This window comes from Tachypleus tridentatus, chromosome 13 (assembly GCF_004210375.1).
Source record: "Tachypleus tridentatus isolate NWPU-2018 chromosome 13, ASM421037v1, whole genome shotgun sequence".
Taxonomy (NCBI): domain Eukaryota; kingdom Metazoa; phylum Arthropoda; class Merostomata; order Xiphosura; family Limulidae; genus Tachypleus; species Tachypleus tridentatus.
In genome coordinates, this window is record NC_134837.1 from 175,781,302 (window position 1) to 175,804,776 (window position 23,475).

The 23,475-nt window shown below is 35.7% G+C and overlaps 1 protein-coding gene across 6 annotated transcripts in view; it reads left to right on the top strand.

Moving 5' to 3' along the window:
• The window catches only part of LOC143240943 (uncharacterized), a 98,812-nt gene that overhangs the window by 47,833 nt on the left and 27,504 nt on the right, over positions 1 to 23,475 (top strand). For all 6 annotated transcript variants that reach the window (XM_076484222.1, XM_076484221.1, XM_076484219.1 and 3 more), the window contains one exon: positions 4,810 to 9,910. In XM_076484222.1, the coding sequence (XP_076340337.1) occupies positions 4,829 to 9,910 (5,082 nt within the window). In that variant the 5' untranslated portion in view covers positions 4,810 to 4,828. The remainder of the gene's footprint in view (positions 1 to 4,809; positions 9,911 to 23,475) is intronic.

Below are 23,475 nucleotides of genomic sequence, written 5' to 3' on the forward strand. Positions count from 1 at the left end.
AGGCTTGAAGAACTTAACAGGGTTGTATATGGCATTCATAATTGGCCAGCAAGTCGTTGTTGACTAGCTTTGTGCTTTGTCCACAACGAGTATCAAAACCCGGTTTTTAGCGTTGTAAGTCCGCAGACATACTGAGCCACTGGGGGTGCCAGCAAGTCTTCTAATCTTTATCCAATGGTTTCTTTAACTGGCTAGCATTGTTTTAATTTTCTTCTAGTGTGTTTGTGTATTCATGTTTAAACTGAATTTTCGAGGACAAACAACTGTGTTCTGTTACGGATGCAAATAAATGGTTCGAGAAAGCTAGGGGTTCTGCCGTTTCGTATCTAAAACTAAATATTAAGGTATTCATCATGATGATGAAACGTCTTTAATATTAAGCCAAGTTTGTTCGTTTTGGTTGGTGTCTTTGTTACATTAATACAAACTCGTAAAAATGGCGGATGAGATGGAACATAAACGTCTACATCTTATATATATTTAATTCGGTTTAGAATTTTCGAGCAATACTACACAAGGGTTACTTATGCATATCCTACTCCATTTCATTTTAATCTACACTAGAGGGGAAATGCAACTAAACAGCATTCACCGCCAACTCCTGGATTGCTGTTGGGTCATAGAATAATGGGACGTGACCGTCACTGTGTAATTTAGTTTAATTTTTTAAACCTCGCATATTTAGTAAGTAATAGAATATTCGATAAATTTATTTCAAAGTAAACAAAGCTAATTTTCCAGTGTCAAAGATCCCACTCGGCCGCACTTCATTATGTTGGTAATTAATTCGTAATTCTGACCACGTGCTAGTGTTTTGTTTCTCTTGTTGGTTGCAAGAAACTCTGGTTCCGGGATATGAACTCTTTATTTCATTAGCAAAAGTATTGAAGAAGGCCAAAATATCACTCAGTTCAAAAATTGAAAGAAGAATAAACTTGTTAAGGAGAAATGGGTACGTAATTGGTGTTTTGAACCAGCGTTTGCCGAACTTCATGACGGTCTGTAGGGTAGTATTTGGTTTTGAAATGTATCCCATATGCACCTAGAAACGAATTTATAAGTAGGCGCTACTGAAAACACCTAGTCATTTGCTGGCTCTCCACTATGGAATGTGTATACAGATAAACTCCTCTACATGTAGGAGTTAGTGGAATCTTAACTCGAGGTTTGGTTTCTCTTCAGAAGATAGACCATTAACATTTGGACAATCAATAACAAGATTCCTTTGACGGAGTCATTGAACCGTACTGAACGTTGACCTTTGTAGTATTATGATAAAGATGTTTTTAGTCTATGCTTGGCTGACAACTAATCTTTCTTTCAAAATTGGTCTAAGAAGATCACTATAATTTTAGAAGGGTTGTTCAAATATAGATATGTAAGCTAACGCATGTTTTTTATGTATAAATATTAAAGGCGGCACATCCATCGTACTGTGAAAGATTTTGAGAGAAAAAAGTTTACTCTTGTTGGGATAAGGGTATCGACTGTGTTGTGTTAAACTACTGCAGAGCATGTGAAACAACGTCCCCTTCCCAGTGGCTCAGAGGTAACTCTAACTTCTTATAACGCTAGAAATGAGTTTCGATACCTGTGGTGAAGACAGCAGAGATAGCTCATTGGGTAGCTTTGCGCCTAACTACAAACAAACACAAAATTTTTAATGTGTATTATCGACCACAAGAATGGCCTTGATGTCTGATGTTGAGCAATCTTAAACCAACATGTGCTCACAGAAAAATAATATATTATCGGGAAGGGGTGACAATATTTTTCGAAGCATTAATATTTTTGCCAGCGATACAACGTTATAGTCAATAACGATAGCGTCTGTGATTACAAATTATTTTAAGAGCGCATAGTGACGGAATCGATACACGGGTGTGTTGACTGGTTGAACAAGCGGCGACAACTTATTGTTCTTTGAATAGGCCCTAATATGTAAACTTTAATAATAAGATGTGGTATTGGTAAAACAATTTTCAGTTATTTCATTTTTCCAAACACCTGTCTAGGCTAGAGTATTCATGGTGAGTGTTTTCCACAGCTTCTTAATATATCAGTTTGTCTAACGCTAGAAACCTGGTTTCGATATCCGTGGTGGGCAGAGCACACGTAGCCCATTGTGTAGCTTTGTGTTTATCATCAAGCAAACAAACAAACAAAGCTTGCAACCTCTGATTTTCCGCCACTCTAGTGACACGGCGGTATGAATGTCTGCGTTCTTACAATGCTAGAAACCGTGTTTCGATATTCTTGGTGGGCAGAACACAAATAACTCATAATAAATAAACGAAATGACAGTGACATTAATTTAAAATGACTCAAATACCTTTTTACAGGCCACATTCTTTGTTTTATTTTTGTTTAAAGGACTGTGTAAAACAAACACGTCTTTACATGTCATTGTTCTTATTTTCATTGGGTGGGATTGACATTGGTTTAGAATGACTCAAACACCTTTTTACAGGCCACATTCTTTACGTTTTAATTTTGTTTAAAGGACTGTGTAAAACAAACACGTCTTTACATGTCATTGTTCTCATTTTCATTGGGTGGGATCGAAATTGGTTTAGAATAACTCAAACACCTTTTTACTCGTGTTACATTTGCGGTAAAACATTTCGTTACAAGTATGCACGTGTTCATGTATCGATGCAGTCGGTACTCAAAAGTCCCAGTCAACAATAGTTAATTAAATTCGTTAAGCTAAATATTTCTTTTGTAATCAATACTCTACTTTAGCGACATTTAGACAGATTACGAAGAGTTCCTTCAGCGAAAACAAAAATTAGAAAAACTCTCGAAAGTTTTCCTAACTATCCGTTATCTCTTTATAATAATACTGAAAATGCGCGTGCATTTTATTTCAACGGATGTACAGTTCTATGCAAAAATGTTGATACAAAGTCAAAATTATGTTTTAGGCGGCTTTCAAAAAAAAACAGTGGAAGGTAAAACACATCAAAACTTTATCAATCTTTATATTAAGTACAACAGGAACTCGTTAGAAGTGCTTGAGTTCAGCAAACAGTTAATATTTTCTCTTTCAAACATTGTTGCAACATATTTAATGAAAGCTTCCTTTAGGATTTTACTCCAAATGTCTTTAATACGCTTCGATAAAGTTTATTTAGAAATAGTTTTTGATTTGCCGAGTGTTTGATCTATCAAATCTCAGATCTGCTCAATTGGGTTAAAATCGGAGTTCTGTAGGGGGCATTCCATCATTTCAATGACTCCAACAGCTTCTTTCTTTCTTACTCAAGTAATTTATGCAAATATTAATGACTGTTTGGGATCATTGCCTTTTTAGTAGTAAATTTCTTAACCAATAATACACAAACCAAAGGGTATACCATAACGGATCAGTATCTGATGGTACTTTCACTGGTCGGTTATTCATCTGTTTTACAAATATATCCTGTCGGCTCAGCAGAACCCCCCCCCCCTCCCAACCATCACACTGCTTTCCCAACGTTTCATGACAGGTGATATTCCTTGAGGCAAGTATCTTTTACCTTTCTTCTGTCAGATGAACAATCTACGCTTATCCGTCCATAACACTTTTTCTAATCATCAACAGACCAGTTTTTGTACTTTTTAGCATATTTCAGTCTCTTGACAATAGTTGGAGATCGAAGTAAAGTGTTTTAAGTGCTCATGATCAAGTTATAGGAAAGTGTCAAGATCTACAGTATCAAAAAGACTCGAGTTAACATCAGTATCATTAAGTTTAGGTGTTCTGCCTCTTTCTTTCCTATACGACAGTTATTTCAGACCCTAAGTTTAATCATTGTGTTAATTCCAGTAGATCCATTATAACATGCTCTTGGTATACCGTATGGTAATTCTATAGGATAAGTACTCTCACCCTGGATCAGTTAATTGTCAACATGAATCAGTGGAACACAACTATAAAGCTGACATTTACATTCTACAATGGCATGGAAGAATTAGCCCCACGAAATGAAAACAATGACAAAATATTCTATTGTCCCAATACTTTTACACAGTATTGTAAACAGCCAAACAGGATATATATAGTAGACATTTTGTACACCATATTTTAATTAAAAGCTTATCTTTTTTGGTTTTTTAATGTCTAATATTCGGTCGTAGAATTTATTTGTTGGTGGTATTAAGTACCGAAGTTTAGTCCAAACCAAAGTTGAAAATGTAAACAAGTTGCACTGTTAATTTATATCTTTACTAATTAGAGGTCGTATGTAATAAAAGATTAATTGGTGTTTGGCCTAAGACAAGTATACTTGTGGATTTCAGTACCTCCAATCAGAAGTCTTTTGTAGTATTCTAGAAATCTTGTGTAAAAAAAAAAGAAAAAAAAAGACGTGTAGTAAAAAATACTGATTTGACCACAACGGTTTTGTGGATCTCTGCTGGTTGATTTTTAAATCTTTTGTTATATCGAAAGTGTCTACACAAGAATGTAGCTCTAGCTTCAAAATTCAATAATTAAATACCATTAGTCTAAAACGTGAGTTTAGCACCAAGTAATAAAAACCTACTCAGATAAAAAGAGTGACAGTCATTCATGAAATATTTGTACACTAAAACTAAACTGTTTTTTAAATATATATTCAGGGTGAGGGAGCACGTTATAATTTTAGAAGAAACGAAGAAAGTTTCCTTATAAGCTTATGTTATGCCTCTCTTTTATGCATGACGTGAAACGTGTGTATATATATATATATATATAAATATACACATTTTACTTGCACATTAACTTGAAGTTAATTTATTGCTAAGTAACCAATATAATATATATAATTTTAATTTCTTTTTTAGGTCAACTGATCCTGTTGACATGTACTATCAAAGTTTCGTCTCATCTGCTCATCCCTATGAATCTCGACCAGTTACTTCGTTGGATGTATCTATGGTAACTACAGGACGAGAACGAGAAATCCCCCTTGACCTCTCTGTGAAGCAACCGTCACGCCCCGAGAACTTTATGCTTTTCGAGCAGCAGAAATTAGCTGCCTTGCGTGCATCGGGGTTAAGCCATACAGTGGCATCTAGATCTGTAATTGACCCTTCCATTTTTCATTTAGACCCCAAACCGTACGGAGAAGGGTATACAACAAATAGCTCAGTTAACATTATGCCCACCGCTACGTCACTGTGTTCTAGAAAACATTCAGTACCTCCGACCCAAGAAAGGCCTCAACCTGCGTCACCAGGAAGATATTCCACTGCTGGGAAAGTCCAATTTCGGGAAAATGGCGAACCATGTTCAGCTGCACTTGCACCACCCTATATAGATCCACACACGCCTACTTCCGTGCAAAGATTGATTCCAACAGACACGCAATTAGGCACGAGTTCTCTCTACAGACAAGCACCGAACCGTTTTATGAACGTATTGTCGCCAGCGGTGTACGAGAAAAGAGAAGATTTCTCAGCTACAACAACGGGAAGAGACACCCTGTCCGTGTCCAATTCATCTCTTGATGAATCCCAGTTTCGTTGGCGCATGAAGTGTTCAGCTACATCTGATACCTCATCTGTTTTGAGAACAAACCAAACTTCAACTTCTTCGTCACTCTCGAGAGCTCAAGATTCTTGGATTAGTTGGACAAAGGAAAGGAACTGCGCATCTGTAGAAAACCATCCAGTTGGACTAACTATGAAGTCTTATTACTCTAGTTTGGGAGGATTGGCTAGATTAGAAGAAGACATGGATTCAAGATCCAGTCAGCTGTACCAACCATCGCTACGTGAAACGTATAGAGAACAGCTATACAGTGGTACTTATGATAAAAATAACGAAAGTCTTAGCACTCGAAAGAATGTGCCACCAGATTTAAACAGCACATTTCGTTCAAAGAGCAGCAAAAATATAACTAATGAAGTAATTGTTATTGATGACGATCCTCAGCCTCCACGTGTTTCTATTCAGGAAAATCGAGTAAAGTACGAGTCCGGAGATGTACCATCTCATGTGACTAACAGTGGACATCACTTGCTACCAACCAAACGTCCATACAGCATTGAAGATAATGAAGCTAGTGTCCCAGCTACCAAAATGCCACGTTTGGTACCATTCCATGGAAATAAATCATATGAAAGTGACAGTCAAACAAATCTTGTACTTTACCCTGATCCCCCAACGTTAACAGCTGCTGTAGTAACTATAGCAACCACGACGCAGACAGGAATGTTCAATGCTACGACCCATAGTTCTTCATCGAAGGTGGCAGCTGTTCATCAAGCAAAGAAAGAAGGTGTTGAAAACTGTTTGAGTAGAGATTCGAATTGTTTTTCTTTATCAAAGACTGTAATGTATGAGGCCAAAGAACAGGGAGAACCAACTTTTAATCTAAATAATATTTCTCAGAAACAACCATATCAGAATATAAATGTCACTACCACTTTTAAATCATTGACTTCAGACATTGTTCATAATACAAGGCGAGAAAGTAAGAGCTTTCAAGAAGTTTTAGAAGATAGAAATGCATCAACGCCATCAGTGGTGGAAAGAAATCTGTTAGCAAATAACATCTCGCACGTTAATAGTGTAGATCAAAAGTTTTACTCTATATCTAATCAACCTTCAGGTTCAGAAGTTAAGGGAACATCTTTAGGTAAGAAATCGCATCAAGTATCTTATACTGAAGTTGATGGTATATCACCTTTGAGTAATGTGACCACCCCTACACCCCAACAAAGAGCTACTGAAATTGGTATTTGTTATCAGACAAACAGTTTGACTCAACAGAATCCCTGTTACAAGGGACATGAAGTATCATTTTCAAGTAGTGTATCCTCTTCAATCACACAAACTGAGGTCAGTAGTAAAATACCAGTGTATAGTTGTTCCCCCCAAGTCCCGTGCAAAACAAATAACTTAAAAGATGGATCAGTATTTAACAATTCACATAGGCAAATTTCTCACACCAACCTCTCAAATGTACCAAACAAGGTATTATCACCTCATAATAAACCATATACTGACAAGAAAGAAATGTATCCAAAAAATGCTTATTCGCATCAGGTATTTTGTTCAGACTCAAAAGACAAATCTTTATTTAATCCTGTATCTCATCAGGTCTTGCACCCCATAAACCCTATCCATCATAAGGTCACTGCCAATGAAACAAAGAGTGAACCTCTATTAAGCCTTGACCAGCATCAGGTTTATTGTAACAAAGCAAAACTCGAATTTCATGAAGCCCATCATATGAAAACAAATAATAGGTCTTTATTAAATCCTTTGCCTCAAGTTGATAAATCTTTAGAATCTATGATAAGAACTGATTATCATATGATCTCCCAGACTGAGGAAAATAATGGACCTTTATTGAATCCTGTGTCTCATCAGATGCTGCATACAGACACAAACGGTGGATTTATAAATCGTGCTCATCATCAAGTTCCATGTTGTGAAGAAAGCAACGCACTTTCAACTTCTACCCATCGTCAAATCGTACACACTAGTGCAAATAGCTGGCCATTTTTACAACCGACATATTGTAACGTTTCACGTGCTGAAACAAGTAGACTTCATGAACAAAATGTAGCGTTGCATCGAGTTACGAGAATAGAAGCTAATAGTGTACCAGTGTTTAGTTCATCATCTCAAGCCCTACACGTCGAAACAACCAATATACCTGTATTCAACAGTGTGTCTCATCAACCACCAACCTGTGTTACCAACAGGAGACCTTTTTTTAATAACAAAAATATACAAACTCAAAATGTTGAGAGAAGCGGGAAACAGTCATTTGGTAACACATCTTATCCAGTCTTGTATAAAGATGACAGCGAAATATTACACATGAAGAACACATCACATCAAGCGTCAATTACCGATACCTCTAGAGCACCTTTCTCCAATGTCTCATCCTACCGGATTCAACGTAACGATACAAATATGACGCCTTTGGCAAATAATATACCACACCGAGATCCTAGTACTGAGGCCAGAAGGAGACCTTTGTCGAACATCTCATCGCATCACATTCAACGTAATGAGGCAAATATAACACCATTAGCAAATAATGTATCACACCGTGTCTCAAATACCGAAACCCCCAGAACACATGTGGCAAACGCTTCATCTCATCAGATCCAACATAATGCGATAAATATGACACCACTGGTAAATACATCACACCAAGTCCCATGTACTGAAACCACCAGAACACCTTTGTCGAATGTTTCATCTCATCAGATGCAACACAATGAGAGAATTATGACACCATTGGCAAATAATATGTCGCATCAAGTCCAATGTACCAAAAACATCAGAACACTTTTGCCGAATGTCTCATCTCACCAGATCCAACATAATGAGACAAATATGACTCCATTAACAAATATGTCTCACCAAGTCCAATTAGCCAAAATCAACAGAACATCTCTGTCAATTACCTCGTCTCAAGAGATGCAACGTAATGTCTCGGATACAACACCTGAGTCAAAACATACATTTTATCAAGTTCCAGATACTGACCCTGCCAGAACAGTGTTGCAAAATTCCACTTCTCTACAAATCCAACGTAACGAAGCACGTGTATCACCAATGGCAAATACCAATTATCATGACGTCCAGCATACTGAGGCGCACAGGACAGATTCGTTTAATACACCTTATAAGTTTGCATTCACTCAGGCAAACAGACAGCCTATGTTAGACAATACCGTACATCAGGACACACGTATTGATACCAACAAATCAACCTTGTTAAACAATGTCTCCTATCAAGGACATTGTGTTTGGGCCAGTGAATCTCGTCAACTAACATGCAATGAAATCAATACAACAGTTTTGTCAAGAAGCTCTAATCATGACTTAAGTGATCAGACTAATAAAAAGTTCTTGTTAAATAAGAAAAATGGTCAGATTGCTGGTACTGAATCTAGCAGGAATATTAAAATAACCAATTCGTTTTGTAAAATTCCAAACAAAGAAGATAAAAGTGTTTCTTTGTTAAATCATGTAGTTCATCAGAATTTTCTCCATCCACAATCCAGTTGTGCCCCAGTTTTAAACAATGGTTATTTTAATAAACCTTCACCTAATGGAAATACTAACACACCTAGTAGTCGGTATCGGGATTTAAACTCTAGAAGTGAAAACGTGCCTGTTTGGAAATCCATCGAAAACCAAACTAACGACATGAAAAACAAAGTATATGGAAAATTTATGTATCACAACACAAGTAACGACTTTGTTTCTACATTTTCAAAGGACAACAAACTTCAAGGATCACAGGCAAGCTGTACAGTCGCATCAGGAGACACACAATCTACAATTACCACCAGTCATCCTTCTTCAGGGCTTAAGAAGGCAGCACTAGAAACAAGTAAAATGGGTGTTGCCCTGTCGGATACTCTAACAGCATCTACTGTTACTACAAGCATACCAGTAATATTTACGACTGCAAACGGATCTGCAGATGGAAACCAAAATTATACTGTTGCAAAAGATCTTGCTAAAGCATCTATCGAATCTTCAGAAGATCGGACTAACGAAGATGTCAGCACCGCCGAAACGGACAATTTATCTTTAACTGTTCAGGGTCAATTAAAAACTGATGGTAGTTATCAGAATGACAACTTGGAAACTATAAAAGCCAACAGCTCGTCAGTATCAAACAATTACACTGTCGATAACACTAACGCCAAAACTTTGTTAAACAGCACTGTCCTTCATAAGTTGTTGTCCAGTTCACCGTCACAATCTCACCTTCCAGACAATAGTCTTCCAGTGTCTATTAGCCATATCAACTGCAAGAGAGGACCTAACATTGGCCAATCACCACTCAAAATTAAGAACAGCAAAGGTAGCGATAGAATCAAGTGGCGCCGAGAAATTTGTAGAAAGCGGCCGATGATGCAGGATTCCACCAAAGAGGGATGCCAAGACAGACGCGTTCCAAAGGTAGGTTGGAGGGATAGCGATTAATTAAATATTGTCAAATGACTAAACTATGTATAGTAATACTTAATAAATTACATGTTTTGTGAACGCAAAGCTGTACGTTGACCTGTCTACACTCAGCCGTATGTATAAATTTTCGCCCCGAATATGAGCGTTATAATTATTTGAATTTTTGTTACTCTAAGAATAGAATCTTATATAACATCCTCAAAATGTACGATACATAAACTGTTGTAATTTTGATCGAATGTGAAAGAAAAATATTAATTTGTTTGCGTGTTGTTGTTTGCATTGAAAAAAAATCGTTATGTTAGTTAAGGTTTCCAATGAAGTGTACATTGCAATGATACTGGGATTGTAAGGCTTGTTAAAAGTACGTTATATAAATGAAGTTAAAAACAGAACAAACACTGACCGTAAGAACTGATATTGTTATAGTTTGACTTACTATTTAAAGTGTAATTCTAACTTTGCCATAAAGTGTAACAAAAAATTGTCTTTTTTATTAATTCATAATGTATCGCTTGGAAGGTCTTATCCAATTAAGTAAATATTTGAAACATATGAGGATATACAATAAACTTTATCTCTTTTAGTTCAAATAATCTATTTCAGCTTTCAAACGCTATAACTTTTAGTATGCCTTTTGCTCTTGCAAAGTAAAATAAGTCGAAAGACCCACCCAGTTCTGTGTTGACTTTTGATATTTTCTCTATATGCTTCATCCACATTGTCTTATGGAATTGAATCACTCTGTTGTTTTTTAAGAATGTACATCATCATATACGTTTAAAACACTCTGGTGCAAATGTTACTTTTAATGTTTGTGAGCAGTACGGTGTAGCAGTATGGTTTCTGTTTGTACCGTACCTGACAAGGTGTAAATCGCATCATGAGCCAAACCACATGTACGTCACGCATCGGAAATCAATGGAGACTTGTATAGCGCGTGCAGGCTGTCGAGCGGTTTAAGTATGTTGTCTCTTCAAATTGCTTGAACTTTATTTATACAGAAAAAAACAACAAAAAACTCTATTACCCCACATTATTTTTTTCAAACTTTGTACACTGAAGTTTCTCCATATTAAAGCTTATGTTTGGCCAGCTCTTAATTAATTAGACACACTACTAGTAACATTCTTTGCAGAAGTCGCATGTTTGTCATGAGAAATTTTGCGATTTTATTAAATGTGTACGTGTTACATTAGACAGAGTGGCATTCATGGCTTTTACTCGCTTATTGCATTAGTGTGTATGAATAAAGGAGTGAATTTATTTCTAACATCAAGTATATTGAATTGGTGGAAGGTGGGGGCAGAAACGAACTTGAATTGAGTGTTTTGTGTGATGTCAATTTGTTTATAATATTTGAGAAAAACGTTCGCGGATTTCTCGCTTATTTCACTTTTAATGTAACTGAATAAAAAGCTTGAAACAGGTTATTACAATGTAATGCTCTAACGTTCAAATTATTAAACTTGTAGAAGGTTCTGTATTTTCAAACCATCATTGTCAGTCTGACTAACTTTTTGTAATGAACGAACTGACTGAAAAAAACCTTAACTAGTTCTAACGACTGACTATGATTTTTGTTAAAAATTACCGTTTATAAAAAAATATTATCTTGATTTACAGCTACGATTGGAAAATGGTGGGTAGGGAAATTAAAACCATTTACTACTTATCGTGTGTCAAAAAATCCCCACAAAAGTAGGATTTTTATAACTTCTTACCTTCACCTTTTTTTAAGCGGTGGAGACAAAACGTAAACGAAAGAATACCGAAGGCCCGGCTTGGCCAGGTGGTTAAGGCACTCGACTCGTAATCTGAGGGTCGCGGGTTCGAATCCCAGTCACACTAAACATGATCGCCCTATCAGTCGTGGGGGCGTTATAATGTGACGGTCAATCCCACCATTCGTTGTTGAAAGAGTAGCCTCAGGGTTGGCGGTGGGTGGTGATGACTAGCTGCCTTCCCTCTATTCTTCCACTGTTAAATTAGGGACGGCTAGCACAGATAGCTATTGTGTAGCTTTGCGCGAAATTAAAACAACAAACAAACAAGAATACGGAAACTTAATTTATTAATAAGTTCCTAATGTATCGTAATGCATAACAGTTATACTAGATATAGATTGAAATATTAGTAAAATCCATAACTATATAAGTTATATGCATCTATAAAAATTTATAAATAGGATATAAAATAAATTTGACGTACACCTATTTGTTTCGTGACGTTTCATTCACTGTGTGTCTTGGTGAACTTTATGGAATAGTGACTGTCGTGTTTTTTCAGTGGTGCCACAGAAGGATATGTCAGTCTATTTTGGTACATTGTAACGATTCATGGAACTTACTTAATTCGCCGTCTATATTTGTAATAACGTTTCAAATTGAACCTTTATATGTTCTTTATTATTTATGATCATATACTATGGAGAGGAATAATTACTAAAAATCATACAAATATCTATTAGCAAGGCCTAACTGATGCCCATAAAGCTATCCTAACATTGTTGATATTTCTAGGTCAAATCCATATTATATTCATTTCGGTAAAATGATAAACTCTCGATATAAAATTCAATTTGATGGTAGCAAGTGACGTACAGTGAACAACATGAAGGAGGAAGGAAATGATACATAGGGGTGATAGTGGAAAGATGTGGGGTGGGCATATGCAAGGTTTGGAATTCCTCCCTTTCATTTTAATGTAAACTTGGTACTATGTTCTTTCACAGGGACATGGTGACAGTAAAAACAAGTTACTGACATTAAATTTATCTCGTGAATTTTATATAAATTTAGCAAAATACTGTTTGAAAAATAACTGGTAATAGGGTTTCAACTGTAAAATTTGCAATGTTTGTAGCAGTTGTACGCGCTAATGTGTGTGTGAATTATTGCGTAGAGAAACATTTGTTTTCGGTGTGTTTTGGTATATATCGTTAATCCCATGACAGCGATCAACAACGCCGTTGTCAGTTTCATTACGTAGCACTAAACAGAAATATTTATTACATATAACACGCAGCTACGAGTTTGTTTGTAATACAATTTCATAACCCTGATAATATTTTCATCACTATATTTGTTCTACAACGTACGATTGCAACTCAAACGTAATAAAGTTAAGTTTGTTCGTTTGTTTTTAAGCGCCGAGCTACACTATAGGAGTTCCTCTGATGACACACGCTAAAAACCTAGTTTCGATACTCGTGATGGGCGCAGTATAACTAGCCCATGGTTAGCTTTGTGCTTAACAAACAAAGGGATATTGAACCATAGATTTTAGCGTTGTAAGTCTGTAAAGTTAACGAAGTTCAACTTATTTTTAGTATCAGTATTACTATGACAGGTGTTGTTCGTTACTCCGATGTAAACTTGAGGATTTATAACGCCAAAATTCAGGTTTCTATAACCTGCTATAGCAGGTTAGAATAGCCTATATTGTGTTTAATAATTATTATTCGAATTGATGAGAATAAATTATGGGATCAGGTGAGTTATAAAGGGGTGTCACGGCAAATCATAACCAAAACTTTGATACATGCCTCGATCTCTTAGCCAAAAACCAACAAACAAACTTAAATGCCAAAAGAACTCACCTCTCAACAAAGTTCGGCCACGAAAATGTGCCATTTAGGGTTTGACTTGTCTGTGTTCTTCTAGCATAAAAAGGCAGGTGCCACACTTTTTTTGTTCGTATGGAGCAACTACTATATGAGGCAGCCTATCTATATTGCTCCGAATATATACATATACCTACTAAAATTGATAAACTGCAGACATGGAGTTAAAATAGGGATTTATAGCTTGATAAAGTAATGTAGACACTAGTTCCGCCCTTGTTGTTTATTTTTTTTAAGGCCCCTAGTTGTAGGTTTGAAAATATAATCTTTGTGTTTTAATTCAACTTATTTCTATACTTTTTGAAGATTTCTATTTCCCTTTTTGAATTAAACATTTTTATTTATTGTACATTAAAAAGTTTTATGAAAATATCATTTATATCTTTAGAGATCTAATTAAAGCAAATGTTAAAGAAAGTGAATATGGCGGTAGTAATTAGTGCCCATAATTTTCAGCCGACTTGGTTTTTGGTAATTGAAAATTTGTCTCTTTTTTTTTTATTGATACAATTTTTTTCACAACGTAAAAAACAACATTGAAATGTATCACGACTTTCCTAGTTTCATGTTTAAATGTGCAGAAGAAAGAAATGAACAAACTATACAAAAATGTTCACAAGTTTGCAAATAATCACTCCTCTTCTGTCAAAACGCTGATGCTTCCTATGAAGTGAATGGTAAATGATTGGTTATTGAGCTTATGCTTGTAAATGTTGCATTTTTAGAAGGGGGTGTTGGTTGGATCCCATCTTTTTAAAAAAAAATTCTATTGCATTTTGCATGTCTAGAGCAATGACAGGATGTACAGCGTAACATGTCTACCAAAACTATCCTGTGCATGGTCAGCGAGACCGAAGTTAGGTAAATGTGTATTCCGTGGGAATAAAAGTTATACTCGATATGACACATAACTAACTGTTTGATGTTGTTCCTATAATGTGACACTTTAACGGCACCATTTTGGAAGACATAGAAGTTGGTATGTCCGCCAATAGCCGAACTTTCTCACATTGTATACTTCCATCACTCCTATGCATTTATTTAATTTAGAGCAAAGCCTCATTGGCTTATCTGCTGTGTCTGTTCTCTCCCAATTCTGTCTTACAACGGAAAGTCTATGGAATTACAATGTTAAAACCCGGGGTTTTATTCCCCGAACCAAACCATATTCAATCCCACCAACATGATATGCCTTCTATCTCTAATATTGTGTAAAAACTGCGTCAGCTTTAGTAATATTGTTTCGTGTATCTTTGATCCACTGGACATAATCTTGACATTATTATATTGTCCTTTGCTTTGAAGACAATGCATATCTTGAACGTTTGACATTCAGGTTGGTCATCTTCAGTCTCCTTCTTACTGTCTTGTAATCTGACATGGTGCTCATTTGCGGATACACACTTTTGATTCAAATCTACAGTTAGCAGTTATTCCATTTTATTTATCCAGAGTCCGTATGAGAACTTATTTTACAAGATTCTTGTTCATGCAGATATTACAAAATCCAGTTTTGTTATAATATGATGTTACTCGTCATCTGTAACATTTTGTTAATATTTCGTCTATTACTGTAGTGTTTCCAAGTAATATTAGTCAGTTATATGATTGAGAACCGAGCAAAGCAAATGACTGAAAAGGCTTCGTACACCTTTTAAAATTGTTAACAATGAAACTTATCAGATGTTTGAAAGTATTGCTTGTTTCTTAAGAATTTCGCTCCAAGCTACGGAATAGCTACCTGTGTATAGCCGTCCCTAACTTTGAACTGACAGACTGAAGATAACTAACACTAACTCATGTCTGATCAAATGGTGGGGTTTGAGGGTCACTATTGTAATGCACCCAAGGTCCTAAAGTACGATGTACGTTTTGGCAGCAGGGGTCGTAAACCATGAATCCTTGGTTCCACACTCAAGAGGCAAGTAACATTACATCGAATCCCCAATAAGTATTTGCTTTCCTATAGTAATATAATTTTTATAACTAGTTACATTTCTATTTTGTATTAACAGCTTGTCCTAAACGGATATTTTCATTTTTTTACCAGTTTATCCTTTTCGGAATGTAACAGCCGTAAGATCTGTGTTAACCACCACCCTCAACCAAAGTAAAAGGATATGAAAATTGTGGAATGTAGATAGTAGCTACATATTATAGTACGACATATTATAGGTGATTAAGTTTGAAATAAAACTTTAGGTTACTGTTTAATCGTATTTGTTTATTGGTGGACAAGAGATGATCATCAAACTTGGTAGAATATGTGCGAGCACATATGGTTTGTGGTGTACAGTTTTACCCTCTCTACAGCAGCGCGGCTGCTCAACAACCAATCAAATGTCGCGCATATACTCGGTATTGGCGAGGAGTCTCAACACGTTGACGGCCTTAATGACCCTAGCAATCGATACGCCTAAAGCTCAAATGACCAACTGGTATCTTTGCAAAACGACCTAATGATTCAGTAGGGTTGGTTTATCCCTTATCCTTCCCATTCCCTCCTCTCCCCCATAAAAAGGGTAGAGGACATCCACACATGCTGGTGCACATGAAAAATTCATTCTGCACATAGATTGGAAATATTAAAGGGAACATTTTTGGTGTGTGTTCTGTATGATTGCAATCTTGATTATTATTATTATTTCATTCTGTACCGGAAGTCTACGCATTAACCTAAAATTTATTATTTTGCAATTGGTCTAGTACAGGGAAGTCTGATACACTTGAACACAAGCCTCAAACATGAGAATCTTGTTGGCTGACAGCCGGATATGTCGTCATAATTTTTTTCTTTTTGTTTTTGTATCTTGCTTGCCGATAAATTAAGTTGAACATGGCGGCTGTGACGCAAAGAAAAGTCGGGTTAGTACCATGCTGAATAAGTTTCCGGTTGCCTTTGTGTTTCATAGATCCCAATGATGTCTTTTCCAATAGCAGAATTGAGTTAGGACTATAACCGCCACTGGTTTAACCACTTTAAAGAACTTGTATTTAGGTTGAACTACTCTGATAATTTAGGGTATTTAATAAAAAGTTATCGGTAGTTTTAACAGCAAGCTTAAACTCTTTATTGTTAAGCGACCCCGAATATGACTTCCTCAAAAACTTGTATATCTTTAAGGTGACTCATTCTGTAGATTTACGCCCCCCTAAAAAAAAAAAAAAAAAACGAGTCAGATGTACGTTTAAAGATTTACAGTGTTAAAACTCGAAGTTCAATTCTCTGAACATATTATTTGGCTTTTCGCTAAGATTAAGCGGACCATGTCTGTAAAAGTGTAAAGTTGAACCACACCACATGGCAGTTGATTTGATAGATTTGGCCAAACCACACAGTTTATAAGATGTTTGGGACTTTATAGCCTACAATTAGAAATGTTTTCCTTCTGGTTGGAAAATATGTTTGTGTATTATTCAACATCTCGTATGAATTGTTCAGAAGCGACATGCTAGAAGAAAAGCAGCAACATTCACCGCCAAGGCTTGTTGGTTTAATCGAATAAAGGTGTTGACAGTCACATTGTACGCTCTTACGGTTGAAAGGGCGGGAACGTTCGGTGATAGGATTCGAACGCCCTGACCACAGGATCATCAGTAGTGGCCATATTTAACTGTCTTAAGAAATTATAATTCGCATTTTGAATCCCGCTTACAGTAAACAAACAAGAAACATATCGCGTGTTATTCCACATTAGGTTAGAAGTTTTGTTTTTGCTTAACTTTATAAAATATCCAGACATATCATCATGTTTATCAAACATAAACACACACAGTGAATAATTAATTGTTTGTAAGGAGTGTTGCAAACCGACTTTCGCATAGACAGTGGCTAGGTAATAACACATTCGAAGTTTTGCAAATGAACATTTGACGGACGGAAAACACCAGTGAAGCTAGAACTCCGTCTGAGTGGCTATTGTGAAAGTTAAATAACCTGTCCCTGTTGATAGTGCATGTATATTTCTGTGTTAAAATTGAACTACCATGCTGTTTCTTGATAGATAATTGTCGTTCAGGTAATGAACTGACGAGAAAGTAAAGTATATTTAACCAGTGTTGGGAAGGAACATGATTTCAAACGAGGAAAAACTTATTGTAATCGATAATTAGTTTTGCTATTAAACATATAAACCTTTTTTGGAAAACAAAATTGAGAGAACGACAATGTTTTATTATACGCTATATGGCTAATTGGAATGTGTATCACGCTTGTTACAACCCTGTCAGGTATTGTTCTGGTATAAATAACCAGTGTATTATATGTGTATGCACGAAAAGTTTCCTTATCGGTAACCTATTTGAGCAGCAGCTGTTTTCTGTCAAACCTGCCGCTTGGAGCGTTGCTGTTATTCTGATTACACGTCTCGGGCTGAGTGGACTTACTCTCTTGGCATTGTAGGGTCTTTGACACGCTGAGAGACTAGAGTGAACTGATTGACGAACCAAATTAGCGTTAGGCCTACTTCACCTCCATTTTCAAATACAACATTTCATTTGCTTTCTGCCTTCGCATGTGTCTACCTGACGCAGTGTTTTTGGATAAATAAGTTAGATGATGCGATGTTTTTTGTTGTCCCCCCCTTCCTCCGAGTACTTACGTAGTTCACGTACTCTCGTTTGCTCAGGAAACAACAAACGTCTGGTGTTGAGGAAGGCACAGAGACAGGATTTGAAGTATGTAAGTCGCCAGTATAGCAACCAGCTGCATGAACAAAATTGTTGTTAATAAAGTTTAAGTACTGTCAGCTTTGTGGCATAACACTATTTAGTTGATTTAGGAATATATTTAAAGTTGAAAGAGTATCTGAAAAAGGAGCCGGGTGATGTTACATATTTAGAAATGTCCACTCTCTAATTTACCAAGGTTGTAGTTAAATAATACATAGGTCGACATTATGGGTCGTAGTAGACAATCGGGTTTGTGAGATTTGGGGGTGTCGTATAGTTGTGGTGTGCGTGAGTCGGTCTTTCGTAGGTAAGAATAAATCTTTTCTGAAATTGTGTTGGTTTTTTCATTTATAGTAGTATTTTGTTTAATTGGTTTTCATGTGTTTTTGTTGGATTTGTGTTTAGTAGTTTAATTTTGTTTGTATCTGATAAGATGTTCATTTTTTTTAAATCTATTCATTTGTGTTCATTATAACTATAGCATTGCCTTTATCTACTTTAGAATTTTGGTGGTGTTATCTTAAGTTGTTTATAGAATTAATATCTTTTTGTGTGAGGTTGTTTTTTTAGATTTCTTTTCTGTGAAATTATGTTGATAGTTTAGTGTGAAAATTCTTTGAAAAGCTTGTTTTAAAATACTGTTTGTAGGTGTTTCAGGTAAATAGAGGTTTTCAGTTCTAGTTGGAAAGATAGGTTGTTGGTTGTCGCTGGAATTGTTGTCGAAGTTGTCTTCTTTCTGGTGCTTGTGTTTCGTTGTTTTCAGTTTGTATAGAGTGGATCACTAATCTTCTAGCTAGGTCTTCCAGGCAGGCTTTCATTTCGATGGATGGAATATTTCTAGGTGTTACTGTGAAGTTGAGTCCTTTGTTGAGTAGATGTATTTTTTCAATGCTTAATTTTCGGTCTGATCTATTAATTACGAGGTTTGTTGTTGGTTCGTCATGTTGGCATCTTTTTTGTTGTTGGCACCTTAGTTTATCTAGTTTCTTGTTGTGGCGGGCCTTCTTTTCCTTGCCGTTCTTACTATTGAGTTTGTTGATGCTGCGTTGTATGAGTCCATAAATATCTGGATGAATGCACAAGTTCAGTTGATAGTCTAGATTCATTTTTTTTGTTTCTGCAGGTCATTTAGTCCTATATATCATTTCGAGTTTAACAAAATAAAACTAAACTTCATCAACAAATTTCCTCAAAAATAACCGTGGAAAAAAATTATACGCACACACCTAGACCAACAACAAACAAACAACGAAACCTTATACTGCTCCATACCAGATGTTCCTGACATCAGCGAAAAAATTGCCAATATCTGGAAAAAAACTTATAACAAAACAGAACATTCCAGTAAACACTAAGCTTATTCAAAAACAAGGTACAAAACCAAAGCCCATATTATGTAAAAACTACACGGACAAACACAACACCAACATAATTTATAAAGTACAATGCAACAACTGCCACGACTTCCATATTGGAGAAACAAGCAGATAAATGGAAACTAGATTCAAATAACAAAAACGTGTGAAGATGTTTTTTTTTTTAACACTGCAAATCAAATAAACACAACATAACCATAGAAAACACCCAGATATTAAGTAGGGAAACAAATATAAGCAAACGCAAAATCAAAGAAGCTCTACTTATACAGCAATTAAAACCAAAAGTAAACCAGTATAAATAATACCTTTAAAACTATACTAATAAATAACCTAACATCCAACTGCAACGCCCCCTACAATCCCTTACCCATTTATACGGGCGTCCCTAAGACGTGTCGACAAAGGCCACTTGCAAACTTTCTCTTTCTTAACCTAAAGATGACCTAGAAAGGTCGAAACGTTGTTCTCTCCTTACCAATAAAAATGGGTTTGTTTTAATTAAAAACTCCTCACTAGGGGTACGTTTTGAATAATAAGTGCAAAATACGTTTATTTAAGCTATTTATCATTTTTGGTTTGGACATTTTACACTAATCCCAGTAAACTCGTTGTGTGAAAAGCAGCATACGAGAAATACTTGCGAATCTCAAAAAAATTAACTGGAACCAAAACCAAGAGCTATAATTTAGAAACGTTGAAGGAATATATGCAATAAATTTATCTAACATAATAAATGCGGTGTTGTTGTAATATAGGTATGAATGATGCAGTTTTATGTTTTGTAAGTGAAGTGGTCATAATTATTATCTTACTTTCGTTAGGGTATAAAAACGCTCTAGTTAGAGAGTGCATTCGTTAGTAAACTTGCCTTGGGCACTGGACCTACAGTTATAAGGTTGGTAAGAACTTAGATTTGAGCACTTTGTCTCATTTTGCTGACATGACTGTGTAGGCAAATTGTTCCTTGATTCGTGACCCCACTAACGTAATGACCGTTTTGAATATAACCATTCATTTTATGCTAAAGTAAGTCTTATCGTGTAAATGTACTGCAATCGTTGTCAGTTGTTCCATGTTATAATCTAAAAACGGCAGGATTAATTAGAAATCATGATGCTACTAGCGCAACCTAAGTATTACTTGTATGACTATAAACAGATATGAAGTAATTTACCCAGAAATTTTGCATGGGCGCCATGTTTTTTAGGACAAACTCCAGAAATATATAGGTTGCATACGTATGGAAACGTTTGATATTTTACCTTATTTATTTTACAATCATTATTCCGGATTAAATTATTATCGTTAAAATAATTATTATTTATTGTATTGACCTCTGGTATATAATACACACAACTTTTTTTTCTTCTAAATACGAAACCTAAGATATTTGATATAATAGTTTTAGTGTTAACATACCAAGTCATTACGACATGTAGAGAGAAAGAGAGAAAACAAAAAACAGCAGTGCTACGTGATCAACATACTTAAGATATAAAAATTTTGAAACTAAAATAAATATATATTTATAGAAACAGATAAGTTGCAGATCACCAAACCTAAGCGCCATGTTTGATGAGGTTAGAGTAGGCAACAAAAATGCCGGGATTTAAATTGTAGTTGTAGAGCATTACAACGTGTCACAAATATCACCAAGTTGTGAATTATTCAATCTTATATATGTTTCGTCCTTAGTGAACTTTAAAAACTTCTATTCATGCCGTTCACCTCTGTGTGTATTTTTTTATAGCAAAGCCACATGGGACTATCTGCCGAGTCTACCGAGCAGAATCGAACCCCTAATTTTAGCGTTGTAAGTCCGTAGACTTACCGCTGTACCAGCGGGGACGCCATTCATCTGAAAACGTTCGATCGATTTCATCATAATTCCAGTTTGTGGATAAAAACTAATGCTTTAATTTTACTTATGCTGAAATTAATACGTTTCGATTTCCACTTGTCTTTGAATCTCGTGATTGTATCCATTTCTTCAGCTGAACAACCCAAAAATGTTCTACCAAATTATATGCCAATTTCGCCTCGGGAATCTCATTCATCAGTGTAAAACAACAGTACTTCGCGGCCATCTTGATAAATTTATCTGAAAACTTTAAGCTTGTGACTTCATATTCGTTTTAGTTGTATCTAGCTGTATGGCATACAGTGAATTGGATTCGGTGATTTTTAGGTAAGAGCATATCATACTGATGACCATACTTATTTTTAAGCAAACTAATTTTTATACGTCTAATCAGGCGGGTTGATATATTTAGGGATCGTTACATGGACTTTGCCTAAATAGTAGGCCTATTAAGTAAACGGCAGGTTCCTCTCAATAACCACGTACTGAAGTGTAAGCTATTTTCATAAAATAAAATAAAAAATACTAATAATAATTATTGCACTACTTGACAGGAAAATTAGGTTAAATCCTATCAGTTTGATGGTCATCAATACATAAACAGTCTTAGTTGTTTGGAATCATCCATAGGATATGACAATTTGTCATGAACTGACTGTTTTCCCGTTTATGAACTGACGACCGGAAATAAGTATCTTTGTAGTTTCTCATTTTTAATCGTGGACGAGTAACAAGCACATGATGTTCTACGTCACTGAACGATGAGGTGGCGAATACACGTTTGACTTTGAATTTTCAAATAATACAGAAAAACTTTTGAGTTGATTTCATTAAATATTTAGTAGCTTATAAGCACATTTGACATTTTCATAACACGGTATTAATTAATATTTTAAAACAGGAAATATTAGAATACAAAAAAGAATGGCACAAAAGTTTGCGATTACTTTGCCTCAAATAGAGTTGGTTTCAAATGAATGAAACGTAGTATACAACACAACCTTCCAAATATCGAGTTTCTTTTCACAACTACAGTCAGGTGGTAGCCATCCGGCCGGAAGAAGAGGCTGGAAACTGTTTATCGTTGCAAAATTTGAGTGATGACTTGGGGAACGGAGAATCACGTGGTCACAATATCTGTACAAATGTATCCAACAAACTACTTATTGAAAGTTACGTATTTTCGGTAGTAAAATGCTATTGGTTAAAAAAGAACAACAACAACAAAGTATCTGATTATCTGTCAGATCAGCAGAATGAGATGTTTGTTGAAGTTTCTGTTCCTGAACTGTATACATAACCTTTGACTTTTCACTCTGGGCAGATTATGAAAGAATTAACTTTAACAAGTAGTTAAAATTGTATTATATAAGGAATGTTTACCGTTATCAGTTGCTTCCCAGTGAACTCTGTCGTAATAAATGGGGCTTTTTATTCAGAACAAGAGGGAACTTTCAGATGTATTCACTCTCAGTTTTGTTGTTTTATAATAGTATGTAACAATACTGACCTTACTGGTTTGAAGAGTATTGAAGCTCATGAATACAGCATACGACACACAGATAGACAGACAGACACATCTAGACATCCATTACATGTGCTGCGAACCGCTCAATAAGTTCTATAATAATATTCATTGAGCATAAGTAGTGTGGTAAGCCTCAAAAGACAGTATGTGGTATTGAAATGTGGCCAAGATACTATGAAACGTCTTAGAGTACGCACGTGAAGGAGAGAGAGAGAGGACAAAGTAAGCTTTGCTGGTTCTGTAAATTTAGTGCATCCAATGTGGTCCACATATTAACAGATATTACATGCGAGGTCAGTGCAATGTGCTGTTTATGCATGCGAAAGAATCGGGATATTCAAACTATAACACACACACACACACACATCGTGAATGCTCGTCTCTGATTGTATAACTCGGCGCGAATTTTATAGAATGTTGTCTTCCTCTTTATTCCGTTTCGAATGATGGCTGAATGTTTTGTTTTTCATTGAATCTGAGACCTTGTATTTT